The sequence below is a fragment of the Penicillium atrosanguineum genome (genome assembly GCF_028827265.1).
Source record: "Penicillium atrosanguineum strain IBT 20685 chromosome Unknown utg000004l_segment0_segment0, whole genome shotgun sequence".
NCBI lineage: Eukaryota > Fungi > Ascomycota > Eurotiomycetes > Eurotiales > Aspergillaceae > Penicillium > Penicillium atrosanguineum.
Genome location: NW_026623136.1, coordinates 1,547,547 through 1,568,036, shown reverse-complemented (window position 1 = coordinate 1,568,036; position 20,490 = coordinate 1,547,547). Strand labels below are relative to the sequence as shown.

At 52.1% G+C, this 20,490-nt stretch overlaps 8 protein-coding genes across 8 annotated transcripts; 4 read left to right on the top strand and 4 right to left on the bottom strand.

The window, feature by feature from the left end:
• Window positions 1-508: 508 nt before the first annotated feature.
• On the top strand, window positions 509-1,867 carry N7443_005912 (uncharacterized protein; the record flags this gene model as incomplete). Its single annotated transcript, XM_056885968.1, has 1 exon — window positions 509-1,867. The coding sequence occupies one exon, from the start codon at window positions 509-511 to the stop codon at window positions 1,865-1,867; it is 1,359 nt and encodes a 452-aa protein (XP_056741416.1).
• A 233-nt stretch (window positions 1,868-2,100) lies between these two features.
• On the top strand, window positions 2,101-3,173 carry N7443_005911 (uncharacterized protein; the record flags this gene model as incomplete). The annotated part of the gene is made up of 2 exons (XM_056885967.1): window positions 2,101-2,348; window positions 2,402-3,173. 2 exons carry the CDS (start codon window positions 2,101-2,103, stop codon window positions 3,171-3,173), a joined length of 1,020 nt encoding a protein of 339 aa, XP_056741415.1.
• A 455-nt stretch (window positions 3,174-3,628) lies between these two features.
• On the top strand, window positions 3,629-6,092 carry N7443_005910 (putative Patatin family phospholipase; the record flags this gene model as incomplete). Its single annotated transcript, XM_056885966.1, has 3 exons — window positions 3,629-3,886; window positions 3,964-4,811; window positions 4,862-6,092. 3 exons carry the CDS (start codon window positions 3,629-3,631, stop codon window positions 6,090-6,092), a joined length of 2,337 nt encoding a protein of 778 aa, XP_056741414.1.
• Window positions 6,093-8,665: 2,573 nt separating this feature from the next.
• N7443_005909 (extracellular proline-rich protein) lies at window positions 8,666-9,196 on the top strand (the record flags this gene model as incomplete). The annotated part of the gene is made up of 1 exon (XM_056885965.1): window positions 8,666-9,196. The coding sequence occupies one exon, from the start codon at window positions 8,666-8,668 to the stop codon at window positions 9,194-9,196; it is 531 nt and encodes a 176-aa protein (XP_056741413.1).
• A 2,023-nt stretch (window positions 9,197-11,219) lies between these two features.
• N7443_005908 (uncharacterized protein) lies at window positions 11,220-12,523 on the bottom strand (the record flags this gene model as incomplete). Its single annotated transcript, XM_056885964.1, has 3 exons — window positions 11,220-11,803; window positions 11,897-12,163; window positions 12,220-12,523. 3 exons carry the CDS (start codon window positions 12,521-12,523, stop codon window positions 11,220-11,222), a joined length of 1,155 nt encoding a protein of 384 aa, XP_056741412.1.
• A 944-nt stretch (window positions 12,524-13,467) lies between these two features.
• N7443_005907 (uncharacterized protein) lies at window positions 13,468-14,319 on the bottom strand (the record flags this gene model as incomplete). The annotated part of the gene is made up of 1 exon (XM_056885963.1): window positions 13,468-14,319. One exon carries the CDS (start codon window positions 14,317-14,319, stop codon window positions 13,468-13,470), a length of 852 nt encoding a protein of 283 aa, XP_056741411.1.
• Window positions 14,320-17,415: 3,096 nt separating this feature from the next.
• Window positions 17,416-18,786, bottom strand: N7443_005906 (uncharacterized protein; the record flags this gene model as incomplete). Its single annotated transcript, XM_056885962.1, has 4 exons — window positions 17,416-18,342; window positions 18,389-18,532; window positions 18,584-18,685; window positions 18,742-18,786. The coding sequence occupies 4 exons, from the start codon at window positions 18,784-18,786 to the stop codon at window positions 17,416-17,418; spliced, it is 1,218 nt and encodes a 405-aa protein (XP_056741410.1).
• A 417-nt stretch (window positions 18,787-19,203) lies between these two features.
• On the bottom strand, window positions 19,204-20,073 carry N7443_005905 (uncharacterized protein; the record flags this gene model as incomplete). Its single annotated transcript, XM_056885961.1, has 1 exon — window positions 19,204-20,073. The coding sequence occupies one exon, from the start codon at window positions 20,071-20,073 to the stop codon at window positions 19,204-19,206; it is 870 nt and encodes a 289-aa protein (XP_056741409.1).
• Between the last annotated feature and the right edge of the window lie 417 nt (window positions 20,074-20,490).

Sequence of the window (20,490 nt, the reverse complement as noted above, 5' to 3'; positions counted from 1 at the left end):
GACAGAAATAGAGTAAATGATTAACAGGGAAAGACAAGATAGACGTAGGGGACAAATGGAAGCTGGAAGCAGACAGCAGAAGCTTTGCAGGCGCGAGACCCGACAACGTCAACGGAGCTGACTGTGCTAGTCACGTGCCATGACGAGTACTTGCAGCTGTTTTAGGTCTTCGTTTTTAATTTACTCGTCGCTTGAGCTATTTACTGCCCTTACGTTCGAGTTTTTGGTATTGATCAAATCAAAGCTAATAAACGACAGAAATACACAAATTCATATATTCAATCATCAGGAGTAATAGCTCCTCACGCGCAGAGTTACTGTACCTGCATAGGCGGCCAGCAAGGCGGTCAGCTATTGTCCGGCGCGAGGTCCGAGAGCGTCAGCTGGCGATGCTCTTGAGACAGTCACGATACCGGCCATGGCCTGCTAAATAGCAGTCATTTCCAAGATACCGGCTGAGCATTTGTCCTAATCTCCCGGGTTGGTCTGTTCTGCTGTTCTGCCTGCCATGTCAACTCTTCTGTCTTTTAGAGATAAACGCCTATCGCCGGCGCCCGCAGGAGCTTCCATGTACCACCACGATCCTCTTATTCACGTGGAACGGCAGTCAAAGCACATCCAGAGTAACCTCCAGGCCTTGATTGATGCGCAGAGCGAGGGCCTTGTTTCTGGCTTGACCCGACCAGAACCAGACAACACTTCGGACGGAAGCTTCACACCTACCTCTTCACGAGCTAGTCAAGCTCGGTCTCCCCCAATAAACACTGCCAGAAAGTCCCCGGCCAAAAAGATCGGGCTTCGTACAGCGCGACAGGGTATTTTTCAGTCCATATATGACCTATTGAAGCTGCGAGAGGAGGAACGAGAGATTCTCTCCTCACAAACAGAGGAACGAGACAACGCACTCCAAGAAATCGAGAATTTTACCTCACAACGAGATGGGTTAGAAGAGGCTATATCTACCATTCATACAGACCGAGAAAACCAGCGCGCTAAAGAACTGCAAGAAGAGGCTCACCACCTCGAGACTGACATTCGTGAATTGGAGGCCAGGCTCTATGAGATGAAAGCCAAGCACCGACATCTTGTCAGCGAGATTTCAAACGTGAAGAACTCGGTTGACGCCAAATTATCCACCTATACTGAGTCCATGTCCCTTCTCGAGTCCAACATTCGCAACTACCTTCGCAACCCTCCCGTCCAGCCCCTCTCGCGTACGAGCAACTCTAGCTTCTACTCCTTGAACCCCAAGCGTCGAACCATCGAGATAGCCCAAGAAAACTGGAGATCGGAACAGGAAGATCTACACAGGAGGCAGCATGAAGTGGATGCAGAGATTCTGGCACTCGAGGAAGGCGGCGGTGTCTGGAAACAAGCCATGGCTGACATCTCTGGCTTTGAAAAACGCCTCAGCGCCAATATGCGACACTACGTTGAATTGCAAGAGCAAGCGAACGGTCTAAATCATGGGCAGGCTGAGGATACGACGGAAGAAGTGGCTGCCAATGTTGCAGGGGATCTGGATAAGACCACACGGCGCTTAGAGGCGCATTTGGAGCACGCAGAGGACAAACACTGGAACCTTCTCGTCTGCTGTATTGCTGCCGAGTTAGAAGCGCTGCGAGAAGCAAGCAAGATGCTTCTTCCAGCCTTCGGCTTACCTGTACCCAGCGACGATGCTCTATCTGGCCAGTCGCCGTCTTCGGCAGGGCCAGGTCACAATGAACCTGCGCAAGAAGATCAGGATCAGCTTGAAAATGACAATCCTGAGCCACCGGCCGATCTCTTGAAGGATGGTCATCACACAGACGCGTCCAGGTCGGAGGACGATGAGCCTGACCCGGCATGGCTACTCCCTGGATCTTGATCGCAGTAGAAGTCATTTGAATAGCATTGGCAACTAGAAATAAAGATTTATATTCATTCAAGGGTCGAAAAGTGGACAATGAAAAGAAAGTGTCGATTTGTGCCAATAGTGTAGAGCAAGTATCAGAGCGCGGGCGGTCCTTCCAACCTTCCCGATTTCAACATGTCTCCAAAACAACCTGAACTGAGAACATTTGAACTTGGTACAATGCCAGGACCAAATCAATCTCGACCATGAATAAAACAGGTCCGACCTTCTCATTCAGTATCCGTTCAGTCTACGATGACTGCAAGCTCCAGTGCCGCCTCTACCTCCCTGGTTGGGTCAGAAATATAGAATCGGCACCGGCCTGGTCAATCCGCGGTGCTATTCTGGCCCACCCCTACACGGCACTTGGTGGTACCTACGACGACGAGGTGATCAGTCTTCTCGGCGGTGAACTTCTACAGGAAGGCTACATCGTGGGCACATTCAACTTTCGGTACGCATATCCCTCAAAATGCCGGGTTAAAGTCGGCTAACCTGGACCTTCAGCGGCGCGGCACCCTCTGAAGGCCGATCCAGCTGGACTGGACGACCCGAACTCGGAGACTATGCAGCATTCTATGGATTCATGCTACTATACTTGCATCGAGTCAAGGATGGGCTACATGGACTTCTCAGCGGCCAGGGTCGCCAGGATCACACGCTTTCACCCACAGCATCCGCAGACCGGAATGTCCATCTCATTCTGGGGGGATATTCCTTCGGATCACTGATCGCGTCGCATGCACCAACCCTTGATGTCATGATAGACCTATGCCGCACCGGAACAGGAATTCCGGGTACACCGTTCTACGAGATTGGGCGCAAAGCAAGAAAGATCGCGGCGACTACGATCCGGGACCTGGCGCCAGCAAACCCGGAGTTACAGTCTCACCCCGAGCACCCCGACCAGATCGAGCTCAGTGTGGAGACATGTATTTCCTATCTGCTCGTGTCACCTCTACGACCACCAGTGAGCAGTCTTCTGACTGGATTTCGTGGCCTATCGCTGAACGTGGGGGGAACATCAGCTCCTCAGGCCCGGCCCGCTGGGCGTCCAGCCGACCAGCTGTGTGCTCACCGGACACTGGCGCTGTATGGGGATCGGGATGAGTTCACCTCTGTGCGTAAACTGCGGAGTTGGTCAGCCGAGTTGGGCCGCATGCCGCAGAGTCGTTTCCAGCGCGGCGAAATCCAGGGTGCGGGGCATTTTTGGCGAGAGCAAGGCGTGGAGTCGGAAGCGAGACGTGTTCTTCGTGAATGGCTTCGGCCTGATCTTTGACAAAGCCTGAGTACTAGTTCACTATTCTATTGTTTCAGTCCTTTACTCTGTGCTATTCTGGTAGTATAGTAAACCGTGCTTAGGCGGGGGGTGGACTCACATGCGTCGCATAGCGCGCATGTGAACGACGCCAGGGACCGGAGGTGAGATCATACGGGTTGAACCCTGTGTAGGATCGATAAACCTGTTGCACAGATTACATCGAGCTATTCTTGTTTCTTACTGGCTTTCAATTTCAGCCTAGTTAGGTCACTAACTTCTTAACTTCTTACCCCCGTAGTCTTCTGAAAGTGAAAACCGGGGAAGTTGGGGTCATCGGGTATTGGTCCCTCGTGACGTCTGTCCGACCGCCTCTTGCTTTTCTCTTCTATTTATCAACTTCGCCTGCACAATCTGCCTACATATCTAAAACTTTAAGGCACAAGTCCCCCCCCCGGCCGCATGGCTTGCTCCCGATGCACAGGCCTGTTATGTCGTTGGACTCCACAATAATCCATTGCCGTGACGAACCCCTTCAGAAGGTTCTCAAGGCTCCACCGCGATCGCTGCGCAAAGCCATTTCGATCCCCGCCGTCTCAACTCTAGTCAAAGACTCATGGGTTTGGGCCGGCGATACTCTCAATAACTACCGCGATGGCCTCTCTGCCGAACAGCGGAGGCATCGGGCTGAGATCGAGACCCGCAAGCAAGTCCTCTACATGAAGATCAAAGATGTGAGTACTTATCCCCTGGTACCTGGCAGGCGGTCGCATCTGCAGAGTCACCCTTCTAACATGACCGTGGGCTGCAGGCTGTGTCGTACGAGGAATGGCGGAGCTGTGCCGAGGAGTTGGACGTGCTGGAACACAACGACTCCTGGAAGAAGGACTCCGAGTGCGCCGAGTACAACTCACGACTTGTTCAGGAACGCCTGCGACAACTGGAGGAGGCGCGCATTAATTGCGACGTGAGTCGCATGCTTTTTCTTGTACGGACCGCTCTGAGCCGCGACCTTGGCAAGATGAGCAACGCATCGCTTTACCGTCACTCGCACATTGGGACGAAGGACCTGATCGATCAGTACATAGCCACGGCCCTCGACACGATCAAGGCGTTGGTGGAAATGTCGGCGGATAATCGCTGTGACGGGTTGGAGCTCAAATACATCCTGGATCAGCTGCTAGCGGCTCGTCAGGCATTTGGCCGGAGTGCGCTGCTGTTTTCAGGAGGTGCAACTTTCGGCATGAACCATATTGGTGTTCTGAAGGCTCTTTACGAACAGAATCTTATCCCGCGCATCATCTCTGGGGCTTCAGCAGGGAGCATAGTGTGCGCCGTGTTCTGCACTTGCACAGACGATGACTTACCGGGACTTCTGGATACTTACGTTCACGATGGGGATTTTGCGGTCTTCAACAAACATGGCCAGGAGGAGAACATTTTTCAGAAGACGGCGCGTTTTTTGAAACACGGGTCTTTCTTGGATATCTCCCATTTGGCAAACACAATGCGCGGCTGGTTGGGCGATATGACGTTTCAAGAGGCGTACAATCGGACTCGACGGATTTTGAATATATGCGTGTCTAGTGCCGGCATGTATGAGCTCCCGCGACTGCTTAACTATATATCGGCTCCCAACGTGTTGATTTGGTCCGCTGTGTAAGTATTTGACCACTCTCATTCCACTGTTTTTTGCTAATGACTTGCAGGGCCGTATCATGCTCGGTGCCCTTGGTTTTCAAGCCCTTCACATTGATGGCGAAAGACCCCAAGACCGGAGAGGCGGTGCCGTGGAATGACCTCCACAGGCAATATATCGACGGCTCAGTTGACGGAGACCTCCCGATGACACGTTTATCCGAGATGTTCAACGTCAACCACTTCATTGTCTCGCAGGTCAACCCTCATGTGGTCCCATTCCTGCCAAAGGAAGATGGACCATCGAATCCCGCGGAGCACCGATCACTATCCGTTCCTGGCTGGGTCAATACAATGACGCATCTTGCTAAAGATGAGATACTTCACCGAATGACTATCCTATCAGAAATGGGGGTGTTCCCAACCTCGATGACCAAGGCTGCATCGATCATGAATCAGAAATATAGCGGCGACATCAACATTTACCCCGAACTCATTTCCTCAAATTTCCCACGGATCCTAGAGAATCCGACCAAGGAATTCATGCTTGAAGCATGTATCAGCGGCGAACGGGCAACATGGCCCCGATTGAGCCGAATCCATAACGCCTGTGCCATCGAGCTAGCGCTCGACAGAGCAATTCAACAGATGCGGGCCCGTGTGGCCTTCAGTCCAGGTCAGCTTGCTTTGCGCATGCACGACTCCATGCATCACTCGCTCAATTCAACAGAGGGCGCGAGACGAGGACGTATTCAAAGGAGGGGTTCTCATAATCACGAGCTTGTTCGAAGACGGTCCAGAGGGCAGTCCTTAAGCCAACCCCAGCAAGAATTGCGAAAGGCACGCAGCACCGTCTCCCTCGAACAACCCCCCTTCGCATTTCCCGACGCAATTTCCGCAAGTCGGCCAAAGGCCGACTACCGACGATCTTCAATATCTTTCGGCGGGGCATTCACAACCGGGTCTGGTAGCGACGACGAAGAGGATAACGAGCCAACATACACCATCCGTCCGGGACCACCAAACCACCGGGCATCATGGGAGGCATCTTCGTATGGAGCAGAGTCAACCTACGGGATCCTGCATAGTCCCGTCCGATCACGGCGATCGTCATTCTCCGCGCACTCACCACGGTCCGCATCAAGCCGGCGAGCATCCCCAAAGCAGGCAAAGCAGGCGTATGTCCCCTCGGCTAGAGAGATCTCCATGGCTCTCTCACCGTCGTCGCGCCACCTGCTCAGCATGACGCCGTCGGTCCAGCCGAGCTCTCATGACACAGTCGCGCGTAAACCGCGCCATTGAGAACATCGCTTCGTTACGCCGCATTCCGGACAGAAAACCTCGGAGTTGACAGTGCTACGAGCCGTCTCATTTGATAGTTCAGTTCAGGCCGAACGAGCTATCCTACTTAGTCCGGTGCGGGCCACTCGGACGGGAGCGATACGTGCGAGACCACTCGTATCCCTCTAATCTCCGACCAGTTTTAATCCAATATCCATCACTAGTTTTCCATACTCAGTATAGCGATCGTCATAAGGTGCTTTTACGTCTGGTTTCCTTTCTTTTGTCTAGACGGGTCTCGGGTTGCATTTTTGGGATTTCATGCAGATGTCATAGAACGGTCCAGGCCTGTCATCCAAGTGATGCGCTTAGCAGTCTCGGGGATTTGGTTTGGTTCTGGATTTGTATATAACGGAGAATGGGCTGCATAGGTGACAGGGAGGCGTCACCAGGCTACCAGGTGTTTCTAAATGTTTGCACTCAAATCGCTTTAGATCGACAGTACCAATTTCAGTTAAGAATACGAAACCTTGCTCTTGGCGCACTAGACCTTTTCCGGTACGCAGAAGGCCACGAGGGATAATATTTTTGAAGAAAAAGCTACATTGGTGACTGGCCAACGGTGTGAACCTTGGAGATAAGTGGTGTCCACTGGGTGGGGAGTCGGCAATCCATGAAGAGTAATCATCGGCATTCGAAATTGGGGTTTGCGCTTGACTGGGCCCTTTCCACTTGGGACCTTGGAAGAACGAGGGCATTAACAGGAATATTGGCAAAACAGAAGAATTTTAGGAAGCTTGTACTGGAAAAATCCATGATCTAGCAAGGGAGGAACGATAAGACGGGTTTGAACAGGTCTCACTATTGAGCAGAGCAAACTCGAGGCGGTAAACAGGTACAGTAAACAGAGCATAGCCTGTTCGACCGTGACCTGGCAAACGGTCCTTGGCTAGGAGTAGTCACAGCCGTACTCTGTACAGATCGTCGATAAGGGCTGGGATGTCTTTGCCTATGCTATTCACGCTAGGGTTTGACATGAAACGATCGAGAATTTCCGCTGCCTTCCGCAACAGGGCATGCATCGCATTGCAGAGCGCAAGTTTCATTCTGCGTGGCTTCCCTGTGATAGAGTTCTCATGCATCATCCAGCGTTGCTCACCATGGCAGTACGCGCTGGTCAGGGGAGGTTCATGTGCAGATCACCCAAATATTGAAGTCATGGATCCACCGTTCCGGCTAAACCCAGCTCGATACAGTTTAGGCTGCCAGGTCTGGCCCGCACTATTCCAACCTCGTTCGAGGCTGACGACGCCGACTACGGTACTTTGTCGAGATTCCCTTTGAGTTCTGGATTCCAAGGTTCTCCTCTCGTCAAAACAGCTTGGCCTTCATGGTCTCCACATGGAATCCCAGAGCCGAGACCACTTGGAGGCTCTCCCGAACAGTGCTCGGAGAAGGGTCAACCTTCTCACCTCACCCGTTTAGCAGGACAGAGAATTTCAGCCGAGTTTCGAGTTCCATTTGCCGATCCATCACCGACAATTGGCTCATCATTATCAATCAGTGGGAACCTTTCCCTGCCCTTCCACTTTACTCTTTGCCCAATCCACAATTCCTTCATTTGGTTGCGCCCTGATACACAGGCTGTATCAGAGCGTTCCTATTTTGTGGGTAAACCCATCATCACGATGGAATTATTCAGTGGCTGGAAAACGGATCTGGAGTCTCGAAACAACCGTTGAACCTGAACTTGACCCTGCTCAATTCTAAAAAGATGAGTCAAACTAGCTCGGGCGCAGCCTTGCGCAAGGACCGAACATGCAAGTTCAGATCAGGCTTCTGCCTCAAAAATTAAGCTCCTCGGCGATATTTCCTACTCTCGGTCCAGACCCGTCAGGGTTTGATCGTGGGAAGTGGCTCCCGAAAGGGCAGGTGGCCCTGACCATCTGAATAGAACGGGGCAATTTGATACGGTCAGACCACACCGGCACCCGGTATACACGGAACACGATCGTCGTTCTGTTGTCTGGATCTCATGCCTGCCCGTCCAAGCAATCTAAGCGAAACGTCGATACTTGCCTCGTTCCACTATGGGCCGCTTTTTTCGACCGGCTGTCTGCTTGTTTAACCGTGGGCTGGCCAGCAGCTATCACGCTATGGAAAATGCCTCAGCCCCAGATTGGAATTACCGAGTCTTGTGGCGCCGTCCCTTGTCCGTTGTCCCTGACGGGGACCCTTCACGCTAACGCACTAGTCCCACCGAAGTGTACTCGGGGATCCATTAGATTCAAATGATCGACAATCCGTAACTGTACGGACTGACCCATGCATATGGCGGCCCAGCCATCAGAGGCAAATTGTTGAGATCATTGCCCGATCACGGAATCTCCATGTCGGAGGTCTCCATCAGGTTTGAGGACCCAGCAACAAGCTCTGTGCCTAGCCTTTGCCAGACCTATAAAGACATCCTCGATCGCCAGAAGAATGCTTTTTTCTCTTTTGCTTCATCACTACTACATCCTGCCTGTGTTGTGGTCATTCATCCGAACGCTTTCATTAATTACTTTTGAATACCCCGATCCAATTCAATCAAAATGAAGTACACCGGCGTCGCTGCGTTGGGCTTGATGGGCTGTGCTCTCGCCCTGCCCCAGGCTCCTCCTCTCGGAGGTCCTGTCCCCTCCGGTGCTCCCACTCCTACTGGTATCCCGTCCGGCTTCCCGTCCGGCTTCCCTGTCGGACCCAGCGGCTTCGACAAGCGCCAGTTCCCCGAGCCCTCAGGCATCATCTCTGAGATCGAGTCCGGCTTCCCCATCCCCACCGGCTTCCCCACTAGCTGGCCTTTCGCCAAGCGCCAATTCCCTTCTCCTTCTGGCCTCTCCAGCAGCCCTTCTTTTTCAGGACCTGCTCCCACTGCGAGCCCCAGCTTCGACAAGCGCCAGCTGCCTATCCCCTCCGGCGTCATCTCTGAAATCGAGTCCGCCTTCCCCATTCCAACCGGCCTCCCCACTAGCTGGCCTTTCGCCAAGCGCCAATTCGCTGAGTCTTCCGGCTCCTCCAGCGGCCCTGCTTCCTCGGGCCCCACCCCTACCGGCTTCCCCCCGATCCCCACCCTCCGCGTTTAAAGGAACAATACAGCGCTCATGACGCGCACGCGCACGCGGACTCGGACTGGATTGGGATTGGCTCCTCAGGTGGCAATTGAAACTAATGACTGAGATGGACGGAAACATCCGTAGGCGTGCTGTACAGAGCTGGTTCTGATGTACACCATTCGGATCAGAACCAGAACCGGATTGTATGTTTAGATGTTTACTTGACATGGACTAGACTTGATCATCTCAAGCTTGTAAGTACGGAATATGGGCGCTGGTATAGATGGTATGGATGTTTGAATGCCTCAATGACAGGCCTCCTCCAGCACACGTGTGCTCATTGAATCGATTATTTTGAATTTATTTTCTTTGCTACGGCAATACACACTCTTTTATTCTCCATCGCATCTCGCATCTTTTAATTTTTCCTTCCAATTTAAGTTATCGTTGTCGTCAACGTTGAATGCTGGATATCGTGCTCTTGGGGGTTGTAGAGTAATGAAAACAGGGGTCCAGTCCCCACCGTCCCTGCAGATTGCGTGATTGAATCCTATTCTAATCTAGAAGTTCGTCCGATTGGATGGCGAACAGGTAAAAAAAAATAGGTTTTGCCGTTATATTGTTCAAATTTAAACTCTGGATTCTATGCGTTGTTATAAGACGCCATTGTGGTGCAAGATCTCAATCTCGAGTCTCCAATCTCGGTTCACGAAGTTAATCCTTGCTAACGGTTGTGAGATTTCTAGGTTCATTTTTGGGTTTAAATTTGGGATATATATCTCATCCGAGAACTAATCAAGTTCTCAATCTCTAGATATTGCGATATTGTAATATAAGAAATGGGTGTAGACTGGATTTCTGGATGTGGCAACTCGCGAAAAAGGGAAACCCTTAGCACTCGCCTTATCTCTATTTTCAAGATCCGTCGAGGTGGCTATGCGGGGTTTTCTTTAAAGGGGCTTCTTGATAAAATGATTGCTGGTTAACACTTGCTGCCGACGAATTATAGCTGGCCAGGTGACCACTTGTCATAATGCAAAACGCACTTCACCAAGATATGTTTCAAGATGTAAGCCGAGCGTGAGAGCCAACAGTAGGTATCTTACCCTCATGTTGCCCAAATGCATACCTGGGCATCTGATCCTGTAACAAGTACGAGGGGAGTTACATAGACAACCCCCATAAGTACCCTCTCTACGTGCAGCATACGGGCGAGAGCCAGTGTGGACTTGTATACAGTCTTCGAAGAATCCAAATGTTAAGCATGGCATATATGATATCCTAACATCATAACTATGCCGTTTGTCCCTTGACATAGTAGATCACTATCTTCACCCCTAACAGACCGAATGCTAATCTTACCGCACCTGGACATCCCCTCTTTGGAGCTTCAACCCGCGTATCCAGCCAGCCCCCGGAACAATAGCCTGCATGACAAGCACAACCCAACAGAGAATCTATATAAAGCCAAGGCGCACAAGCAAACTCCACCCGCTCCAAAAATACACCGAGTGCCTCTCCACGTGTAATTGGACCCTTGGACCCTTGGCGGTGCGTACTGAAACGCTGTACGGTGTCAGCCGACCAATCCGGGTCCAGCATTATGGCCGGAGACCTCTCCAAGGTTTTCACTAAGTCATGATAGCCGACCTGCTCGTATACAATGCTCTGCCGTGTTTATTTTTGGCGCGCGCCGCATGGGCATGTTTTGTTAAATAGGTGGGTTGTTGCCGCCGATTTGAATCTTTCTGGTTGTTGTTGGTTGGCATGGCTACTTCTTCTACTTCTTCTCTTTCTCGAAAAGTTGAGGGTTGAAGGTCTTTTTCTCAAATGTTTGATTCAAACCGGTTGACTTCAACATTCAATATTCGAAAAGATGGGGATATATGAACGCGCTCTCCAGGAAATATCAAAAAGAAAACGCCTCTCATGATGTGAGCATCGCATCCACTCATTAATATACCAGCATTGGACCTATGCTCGGGTATCAAGGCACATAGCTGAGCACCGTCCGGCTTCACAAAGACAACATGAATCACATCCACGGAGCTCACTAGAGAGCATGCTTTTGATCAGGCGGATATCCATGCCCAGCCTCAGAAATATTAATACCAGGCGGCCCCGTCTGAGGCAACGGCGCCTCACTAATTCCATGCTGGAACCCAGTCTTAGTCTGCGAGTGGTCATACCCATACCCAACCTCACGAGCATGCCCATCATTATCAACAAACCCGAAGCCCGACCCATACCCATACGCCGCTGCCGCCTGGTCATTATCAGAGTACGCGGGCTGACCCGCCCAGCCCCAGACACCCTGGCTCTGTTGCGGGGTGCCGATGGTGGTATCATTCCAACGTTCGTACAGATGGCTTTGGTAGCGGTTCCGGCGGACGCGCTTGCGACGATACCGGATGAAGAAGAAGCAGCATGTGGCTAGTGCAATGAGGATGATTATGAAGCCTAGGATTGGGAGGGCGATGACCACGCCTAGATTTACGCCGCTTGAGGAGGCAGTTGGCGTGGAGAGGGACATTGAGGAGGGCAGGAGGACTTCGGTGAAGATCCGGGAGGGGGAGATGTCGAATGTGGAGCCGATTGTTGTGCTGTAGTGGCAGTTGTAGCGAATGGATTCGAGGACTGGCGACAGGTTAGTGGATGTTCTTTTCTCGGGGGTTATTTCTCCCTTTTGTTTGGAAGAGGAAAGGTTCGTTTGGATGGGGATTCACATACAGTTTCCAAGGTATACCTGCGCGCCGGTTGTGCCGGGGTTCACGGCTTCGGAGGTCAGGTTATAGCAGAACTCGCAGGTGTTGACGACGTTGTCGGCGAACGCGGTACTCTTGCACCAGTTTTGGAAATTGTTCGCGCTAGGGTCTAACAGGTCGACTTCTACAGCGGGTTGGATCCCCGCGCATGCGACTGGGCATTGCGAGGTTTGATTTGTGATCACTGCGGGATACCCGAAGACACACGTCGTGAAAGCGAAACGGAGGTTAACTGGAGCGGGGCGATTAGCGACATTATCACCGGTTGATTATAGGCTATTGACATACAGAGACCCCAGTTGACATCGGTTTCCCCCGATGGACGATCGACGTAGGTGCTTTCCAACTCGCACTTGATGCAGTCTTCGAAATCGCGACCTTTGGTCTGATTATAGTGCGAGTCTAGACAAACAATCTCGGAGACGGTGGTGTTTGAGGATGACCCCCCCGATTTGCTGCACTGTTCTGCGCAGGGAGAGCCCGATGTGGTTCTCAGGCCCTGGACGGCGAGGGGATTGCTGATGAACAGGGCCGCTAGGATAATCGCCCGCAATTTCGCGGGCCTTGGACCGCGGAGCGACAGTCCAGGCATGTTGAATGAGAACGGTATCCGGTTCCTCTTCAGTGATGGCCAGACAAGGAAGAAAGCAGAGGCCTAGCGCCGGGAAAGGGCGATCAAGGTGTCATGGAAATGGTGGTTCGGGAAAAGCAGCGACAGGCAGGAGGAAAAGCTTCTTTTTTCAGTGTCCGGACCTCTCTCGAAGCGACCGGGTGGGATGATCGAGTGGATAGATCCTTTCTCCTGTAAGAAGAAAGAAAATGAGGCACAGGAAGTGCTACATGCAGTGTGCACCTAGTGCCGCAAGCATGGGTTGAAAGGAACTCGAATCAAGCACACCCCTCACCAGGGTACCAGCTCGGCGCTTAGAGCTCACCGAGCACAGGTTGAGGGGTTGGCCAAGAATGCAGGATGGGCCAGTTCTGCCAGCACTAGTGGATCTTTGGGGCCGTCACGAGTGTGATGAAGGCGCCCGGGGTGATTGGTGATAGGCGGCTGTGACTGTGACACGGTCTGCATATTCAGCTGCACGGACCGGCGGGAGTTCGCGCCTCCACTGGACCTGCGACTCACGTAGCTTTGAAGTAGGCTCCGGACGGATCTCCGGTATCTGGATTTTAGGTCGTAAACGGGAGCTCAACGCCATATACGTAGACGTTGACAGGTGCGGAGCATCCGAGTGCATCAGTGGAGAATTGCTCCGCCCAGCCAAGACCACTCTAAGAACGCGTACGGTAGGAACATTGAATTTGGAATACAATCGTGAGATTTAGGAAAGATCTGCAAAAAAAGCCTCCAAGCCTCCAAGCCTCCAAAGCTCCAGTGATCGTAAAAGTGTAGTAAAAGAATCCGGGAGAATATTAATTCCAACACCTGGGGTGTAGCCCACTACGGGCCACTTAACCAGCAAAAAAGACCACCCAAATAATCATCAATCTCTAGATCACAAATGAAAAGCAAATAAAACATCGAAAACTTCATCCATAGAGTTCATCGTAGGACGGCACCATCTCATGACGAACCGTAAACGCAGGCTCGGGTTCCCGGGGCCGCGGGCGGGGAGCATGTCGCTTTTCCAGGGGTGCCGGATGCATGTTATTGAATGCATATCGCGGCGTGTCCGGGGGAAGTGACGGTGCCGAGACAGAAGATGCAGCCGTGAGGCTCGTATGTCTTGAGCTGGTCGTTCCAGCGACCGAGGGCGTGTGTTCGGTCGTCGAGCTTTGCATGCTAATTCGGCGCATACGTGAAGTCACTGATAATGGAGGGGATCTTGAAGAGTGATCCATATATGAGTCGAGTTGGGGAGATGGGCGCGGGATTTCTGTGTGACGTAGCGAGCCTCCTGGGCCGCCGAATGTGTCTCTTTCTTCGTCTTCTTCGTCGCATGACTCCTCATCCGAGCTATCTGGTGTTTGTTGTAGCTCTTTGCGCGGGTCATCAATGCCCAAGCCTCGCGCGGGTGGACTGCAGCTTCTTCGTGTGCGGTGTCGGATGTTTTCGTCAAAGTAACCTTTTGGAATCGGCAGACCGGCGACCGTGTCTCGCATGTCGATGCTGTGAGAACCAAGGTCGTTTGGATGGCCGATGCTCTGTGTCGGACCATTGTTCATTGGCATATAGCGCCGCGGCTCATCTGGACGGTCATGGTGGTGTGGCTCCGCTGGAGTGGTGACAGCGAAGCCAGGCTGATTTCTTTGGTTCCAGGAGCCCTCGTTGGGATAACTGATGGCCGGGTCGCCCCAGCGAGAGTGCAACTCGGACGAAAGTCTGCGCTTCCTCTTGAACCGTTTCATGAGGCTCGCCATGACCTTGAGCGGGTTGATCATCGAAACGAGCGCAGAGTGGATACGCTCTGTATTTAAAAGGCAACGGCCTCAGTGGGAGGACAGTCCACTCCCTAATGCGATGCGCATCTCAAGGTCGATCAAACTTCCCCACAGGGAAACGTGGAGTAAAGCCGCAGGAAATGACAGATCTGGGTCTGAGCCAAGTTGAAAGGGCAGCGCAGGCGGCTTCGCCCGCATGTGTTGGACTTATATCAACGAAGGGAGTCCGTGAAGAAACGCTAGTCACCGCATATTTGTTAGGTTCTGACCGGGCGGGAAGATCTTCTGAAGAGATACTTGACAAGTTGGTGTTGGGAAGTGAGCGAATGCCCAATCTCTGATGAGCAAATCCGAAGTTGGGGACCCGATACTACGGTTCAACCCCTCTGACGGTGGCCCCGGAGGCGCCACTTGGGACGATGATATCGAATCCGGCACAGCAGCAGCGCTTCAGGAAAAGTGATGAGCGAAATACAAACGCGACAAGTGGCCGGGCGAAGGAGCCTAGCGGGCCGCAGTCGAGTTGGAGTGGGATAGCTCCGAGGACTGCAGGTGTTGGTGCGGCAGCGCAGTTGCAGGGTAAGAGGGGTAAGGGAAGGGGGGGCCAATGGATAGATTCGAGGCCCCCTGGCTCAAAGGTCATTTGCAACCCTTTGCGGCGCAGGGCGTGCCGTTGACTCTTGATGGCGAGTCAAACATGGGTTGCACATAGTATCGCATGCACGTCGTCCGCCGTCGTCTTGGCATGGCGCTTGTCGTGAGATCGGCACCTGCGCACGACGCCCCAAAGACCATAATGGAGAAGATTGAGGTGCCTCCAGGGACGCTGATAGCCGATAACCGATTATATTCAACAGCCAGGAGTGTTCTGGTACGGGCAGGAGCTGGTGACAGGGAAGAGGATCCTCTGACCGCAGGCCGCTATTTACTAGGGCGAGAGGCTCTGGTAGAAGACCGGCACCACTCCAGCAGGGATCAAAAGAGGGGGCGGGGTCCCGAGGATATTGACCAAAAATCACACTGTTTCACCATATTGCTTCCGATCCCTGCACTCGAGTGGATTATTTCAAGTTCAGTGGAGATCATGGTAGCCTAAAGTCCAAGCGAAGTGCAAGCGAAAGGGGACAAGCAATCGGTGGTTCGGAATGCAACTAGGTTGATCTTCCCGTTGAACTCGTGGCACCTCCCGCCGGAGCTTAACTTAGGCGCCGATGGAATAATGGAATGGCCGAGAGAACGGAAGTGAAGTCTGGAAGATCGACAGTGGCACAGGCCACAGGCGTCTGTTTGGGGTCTCGATCTCGACTCCACTCGCGTTGCGCCAACAGTGATCGTCCTGCGCCATTTGTGATTCAAATGATTTGAATTGTACTTTGGTTCTTTCTACTGCATAAGTTGCGACGAACTCGTCTGCCTTGGCAATCCAGTGTAAATGTTTCTTATTTCATTGAACAATGCTCCCCCTTCCCCCACGAATTAGTTCACTGGCCAAGCTCCCTAGTGCACGGATGAACCATGCCTAAGTTATAGATCAAACCCCAGACTCCTCGCAGCTCATAAAGGTCGTAGCATGTAGGCTGTTTTAACAGCCCAATCTGAAGAGGAAAGAAAAAAAAAACTATATGCACAATTTATCAAAAATTGGTAATAAGCCGTGAGAGCACCGGCTTGGCCCGTTTTGGGCCGCGCGCCCCCTGCGGCGCAGAAAGCATTGGCTCTGAATGACTCCTTTCTCGACCGTCCCCTGATCTAGATGAACGCTCAGCCGAGGCCGTTGGGTAGGATGGCAGAGGCATAGTGGACTGTCGTCTTGCATGAGACGGCAAATTTTGGAGCGGTGGGGGCTGATAGATAGATGAACGTGCATCGTTGTAGTGCACTTCGCGCAAGCGGGACGGCTGGGCCCTGGGGTTAGTATACCCGTATGGGGATAGTAGATCGGCGCTGTGTGTTGATGTTGGTCGAATTGGCTGGTATTTGGAAGGATCATACGTGGGCAGTGGGGGCTGGTCCATTGAGGCTCGCGGGGCATAGTGATAGTGACTGTAGTCCGGAGCGAAAGTAGATAGCGGCCGGGGATGTGCAGAGCGGGGCCCGTTGGGCGCTTCGTAGTAGTTGGTTTTGTGGGCCGGTGGCACTGGCGGTTGCTCGGCCTGCTGTGCTTGCTTTCGCTTCGCTCTCTCCTTGCGGGAGAAAAGGTACAGAAGTCCACCCGTCACTAGGTGGAGTCGTTAGCGTTGCATTATCACTTCCGTTCCTGGGCGATGGCGAACCTACTTGCAAGGGCCCAGGGTGCTCGCAGAGACCTCGCCAATAGTATGCCTTGATCCCAGAGCTCTTGGCTAGTAGATCGTGTGATGGGGGTCGGAAAAATATTCGAACCCCGGTTGGAAAACAAGCTAAGGATGGAGAGCACCGGGGGATGGACGATGCAGGGTCAAATTAATCCATGTCAGATCCAGACTTGCGTCGTAACCCCCCAAAAGCCGGCACCTGGAGGTATTATTTGGGAGTCGATCCTCGGGCGTGAGGTTGAAGAAGGCCATGACGAGCCCTGATATATGTCCTAGAAAGAAGCTTCCCCGGCACAGGGACCCTGTTTCCGGTGGGATTATTTTGAGGCGCTCAAGGAAAAGAGGTAAAGATAGTAATTGAGGGACTATAGATAGAAAGGCCCATAATTAGCCCCTAATTAGTCTCAATTCAGTGCCAGCACATCACGCTAGTCATGGCCAGGCCTCGTCCGAAAGCGCCCGCTCCATGCCACAGCTGTGCGCATCTCAATCTTGCATAGTTCCGGCAAATCATAACGAACCAACACTTTCTCAGCTTTCTGACTGGCTGACTTTACGCGCCCCGAGGAATGATCGAATCAAAGTTGCGGCCGAAACCGACACTAACAAAGTGCAATCTACAATCTCAGGTGGGGTCGGCTATACCACCGACGGGGATCTGCACGCCTCTGGCACTGACTGCATCGGTAGAATTGCGATTCTCAATGTTTGCCTCAAAGACAAGAAAGGCAGAAAGTAAGTTGACCAGTCCAATATGAGAGCCCAGAATTGTCAAATTCAAACCATTGTTCAAAACCAGCCCCTACTCTGCATACGCGCGGTAAACCGCCAGTCCCTTGTGCGTGCAGAAATCCAGCGCAACGCCCTGTCCCACGAAAAACACAAACCCATCCTTTAATTCAATTGTCTGATCCCCAGGGATCTTCATAGCCCCACACCCCTTGACAACAATCATCAAACTAGGTCCGAGAATGGCCTTGTGCGTCTCCTTCTCTCCTGCGCCGAGACAAGTGCACAGGACTGCAAACTCGCTGATCGGGGCCGCATAAACATCCGTCTTGCCGTTCATACCCTTGTCGCTCTTTCTACGTGATAGCAGAGCGCTTTCAGCGTTGTGAGGGTTGAAAGTTAGCGCTTGATCGAAGAGCTCGACGTTTTCGCGCTCGGCGGCAGGACAGAAGCCCGTTGTTATCACATTATCGGTTCGGGCCATGCATTCCAGGATGTCGCCTTCTAGGTAAGCGTGGATACTATCCGGTGGAACGAAGATGGAGTCACCAGGACCTAGGGCCATGTAGTTCATTAAAAGGGCGGCGACGAGGTTTCCATTTTCACGTTCGCCAAATTGCTTGCTGAGTCGGTCGAGGAGAACTGGGATGTAGGGATCGTTACCGAAATGAGATTCTGGGATGTTCTGTAGCTCTTTGATTGTGGCGGCCACTGTGTGCGGGTCAGCACTCAATAGCGATTTACAGACTTGTCGCAGGGTCTCGTTGTCGAATTTCGTTTGTGGTGAGACGTATCTTCCCAGCGGCTTCAGGTTGAATAAGGCCTCGATCTCACTGAGTGGCTTCCAGCCCGCAAATAACTCGAAATTGGAAAGTGCGATGGCGATTTCCGGTCTGTGCTTTGTATCGCTGTGTTTCTTGGGGTCTTGCATGTGCAATTTGGCTGATAGTTTCGAGTTTGGATGAATTTGAAGTGGCAGGGCCTTGGAGACAGACAATATCTGCAGTTGTTAATCGCACCCGCTTCCGAGTCCGTTGCTTTCATACCTTTGGTAGGAAGGGTATCTCCGGGCCCCAGCGATCGACAACCGCTTTGCCCACCAACTGGGGGTGCTTCTTCAGGTATTCGCCTAGATGCTCGCCAGTGGCTAGGAGATAAGATGGATTCGAGGGATACGTTCCCATCCACATCTGAATAAATATTTCAGATCGCGGGTCAACCAATTTCAAGAGCTCTCATACCTCTGAGTAAGTCTTAGACTCATCAATCCCCTCACTCCCCGGAGTCTTTGACCACAATTGGGCGACCATTGAATTTTTTCCTTTCTTTCCCCAAGCGTCGTTCTGCAAAAAGAGCTGTTAGATCCCAAGGCAGTGGGCAGGGAGTAATATGTCGATACCTCGACACCGCAGCGAAGTAGAACCACTGCATCAGCCATATCCATTCTAAAAACTTCACAACAGAAGGTAGAAGACTGATTCCAACAGGTATGATGACTACCAATTGGTGCGCGGTGGTATCTCTGATAGACTAGGAAGGAGTTTTGGAGTAAGATTGCCAGAAGATGGTCAAGCCCAGAGACGTTGCCATGCCATCATAATGACCGAGTTTCCCCCTACAGCCGGACCTGAGAGATAGTGCATCGAAAGTTCGCGACTACAAGTAAATTACAGGCGATAAGCGAATATAGGATACAAATCTTCATTTGTGGAGAATGAAATAGTCGTTTGTCATGCTGAAATCTCTTGTGCCGCGAATATAATTAAAAACACCAACAACGTCTGGAATGCCATTAAACGCCGCGCCATGACAAATGAAAGAAGAACGCCATCCGTGATACAAGAAACGTGGTCGATAGACACTAATAAAGGTCTTCAGGATCGGGCACCATCGCCAAAGTCATAGGTTTCAAAGATGAAGACCTCCGATCCGCCGCAACAAACGGAGAAGTCCTCCGCCTCGGCGGCAACCCAAAACTACTAAGCCGGGAGCCCACACCATCAGAGCTATCCCCCAAGCTAGATCGCAGACTCTGCCGATCATCCTCTTGATGCGAGCTGACCCGCGATGCAGTTTGCATTCGCGAGTGACGGTCGCGATCATGATCTCTGTCCTCCTGAGACTCGGAAAATGAGTCACGTCGAGTCCGTGAGCTGCGACAGGATCTTGCGGATTGACTTCGAGTAGTAGCACCCAGGATATCCTCCATGTAACGTCCACTAGCGGGAATATACTGGTACCGCGGGGTACTTTGACTTGAAGTCTCGGAGACTTCAGAGACATAATCGGTTTGAATCGGCTTGTATGCAAAATCGGGCCTCCTTTGGTCTGACTGGCTATCTCGTTCTGTCGGGGATTCCCCCCTCAGGTGTTTTGGGCGAGATGCCAGCCGGACTGAGAGCCGACCGGCTCGAATTCCACCCAGACCACCCAGAGATAGAGAGTTACGACGGGGAATAGTTGGGATCGTCGACGTGCTTTTGTTGTCGTCATCGGCCTCCTCGGTCTCTTCTTCGTTCACTTGACGAAGCTTCTTCTCTGAAGGCGAGCAGTCTGGAACAAAGCCTGGCCCGTAAGATGGCCTCCGAGGAATTCGATGAGGATTGTCGTATTGATTCCATGAACCATCTGTGGGAACGGAGATAGCCACGTCACCCCACCGCGAGTGCAGAGGCTTAGGAGACTCTGGTCTGCGGAAGATGGAAAGAGGCCTATTAACGATACCAGCCATGTTGCCTGTGACTCTGGCGAATGATCCCCGAACGTATGAAACTCCTAGGGGATGCAAAGGATACCATTCAAGCGTGAATGAAACGGCGGGGCCAACAAAGAGGAGGAGCCCTTCAGAAAAAAGTGCACTACGGCGTGGCTGACGTAGACCCACGAGATCAAGAGCAACTAGACTCTTTGGCTTTCACCACCGGGGATCTCCCGCGGGTTGCATGCAGGGCACGAGTCAACCAGCACAGACAAGGAGGTCAGCCTCCGATTGGACGCAGCCAATCTGACGACTGACAGGGATCTTAGGTCGTCGTGGAGGGGTCGCAACCAATGACCGCTTCAGATTTGTAGAATCAAGGATCAAGCAAGAGATGATAAGAGCAATAAAAGAATAAAAGATTAGGTCAACAAATAAATGTAATCAATA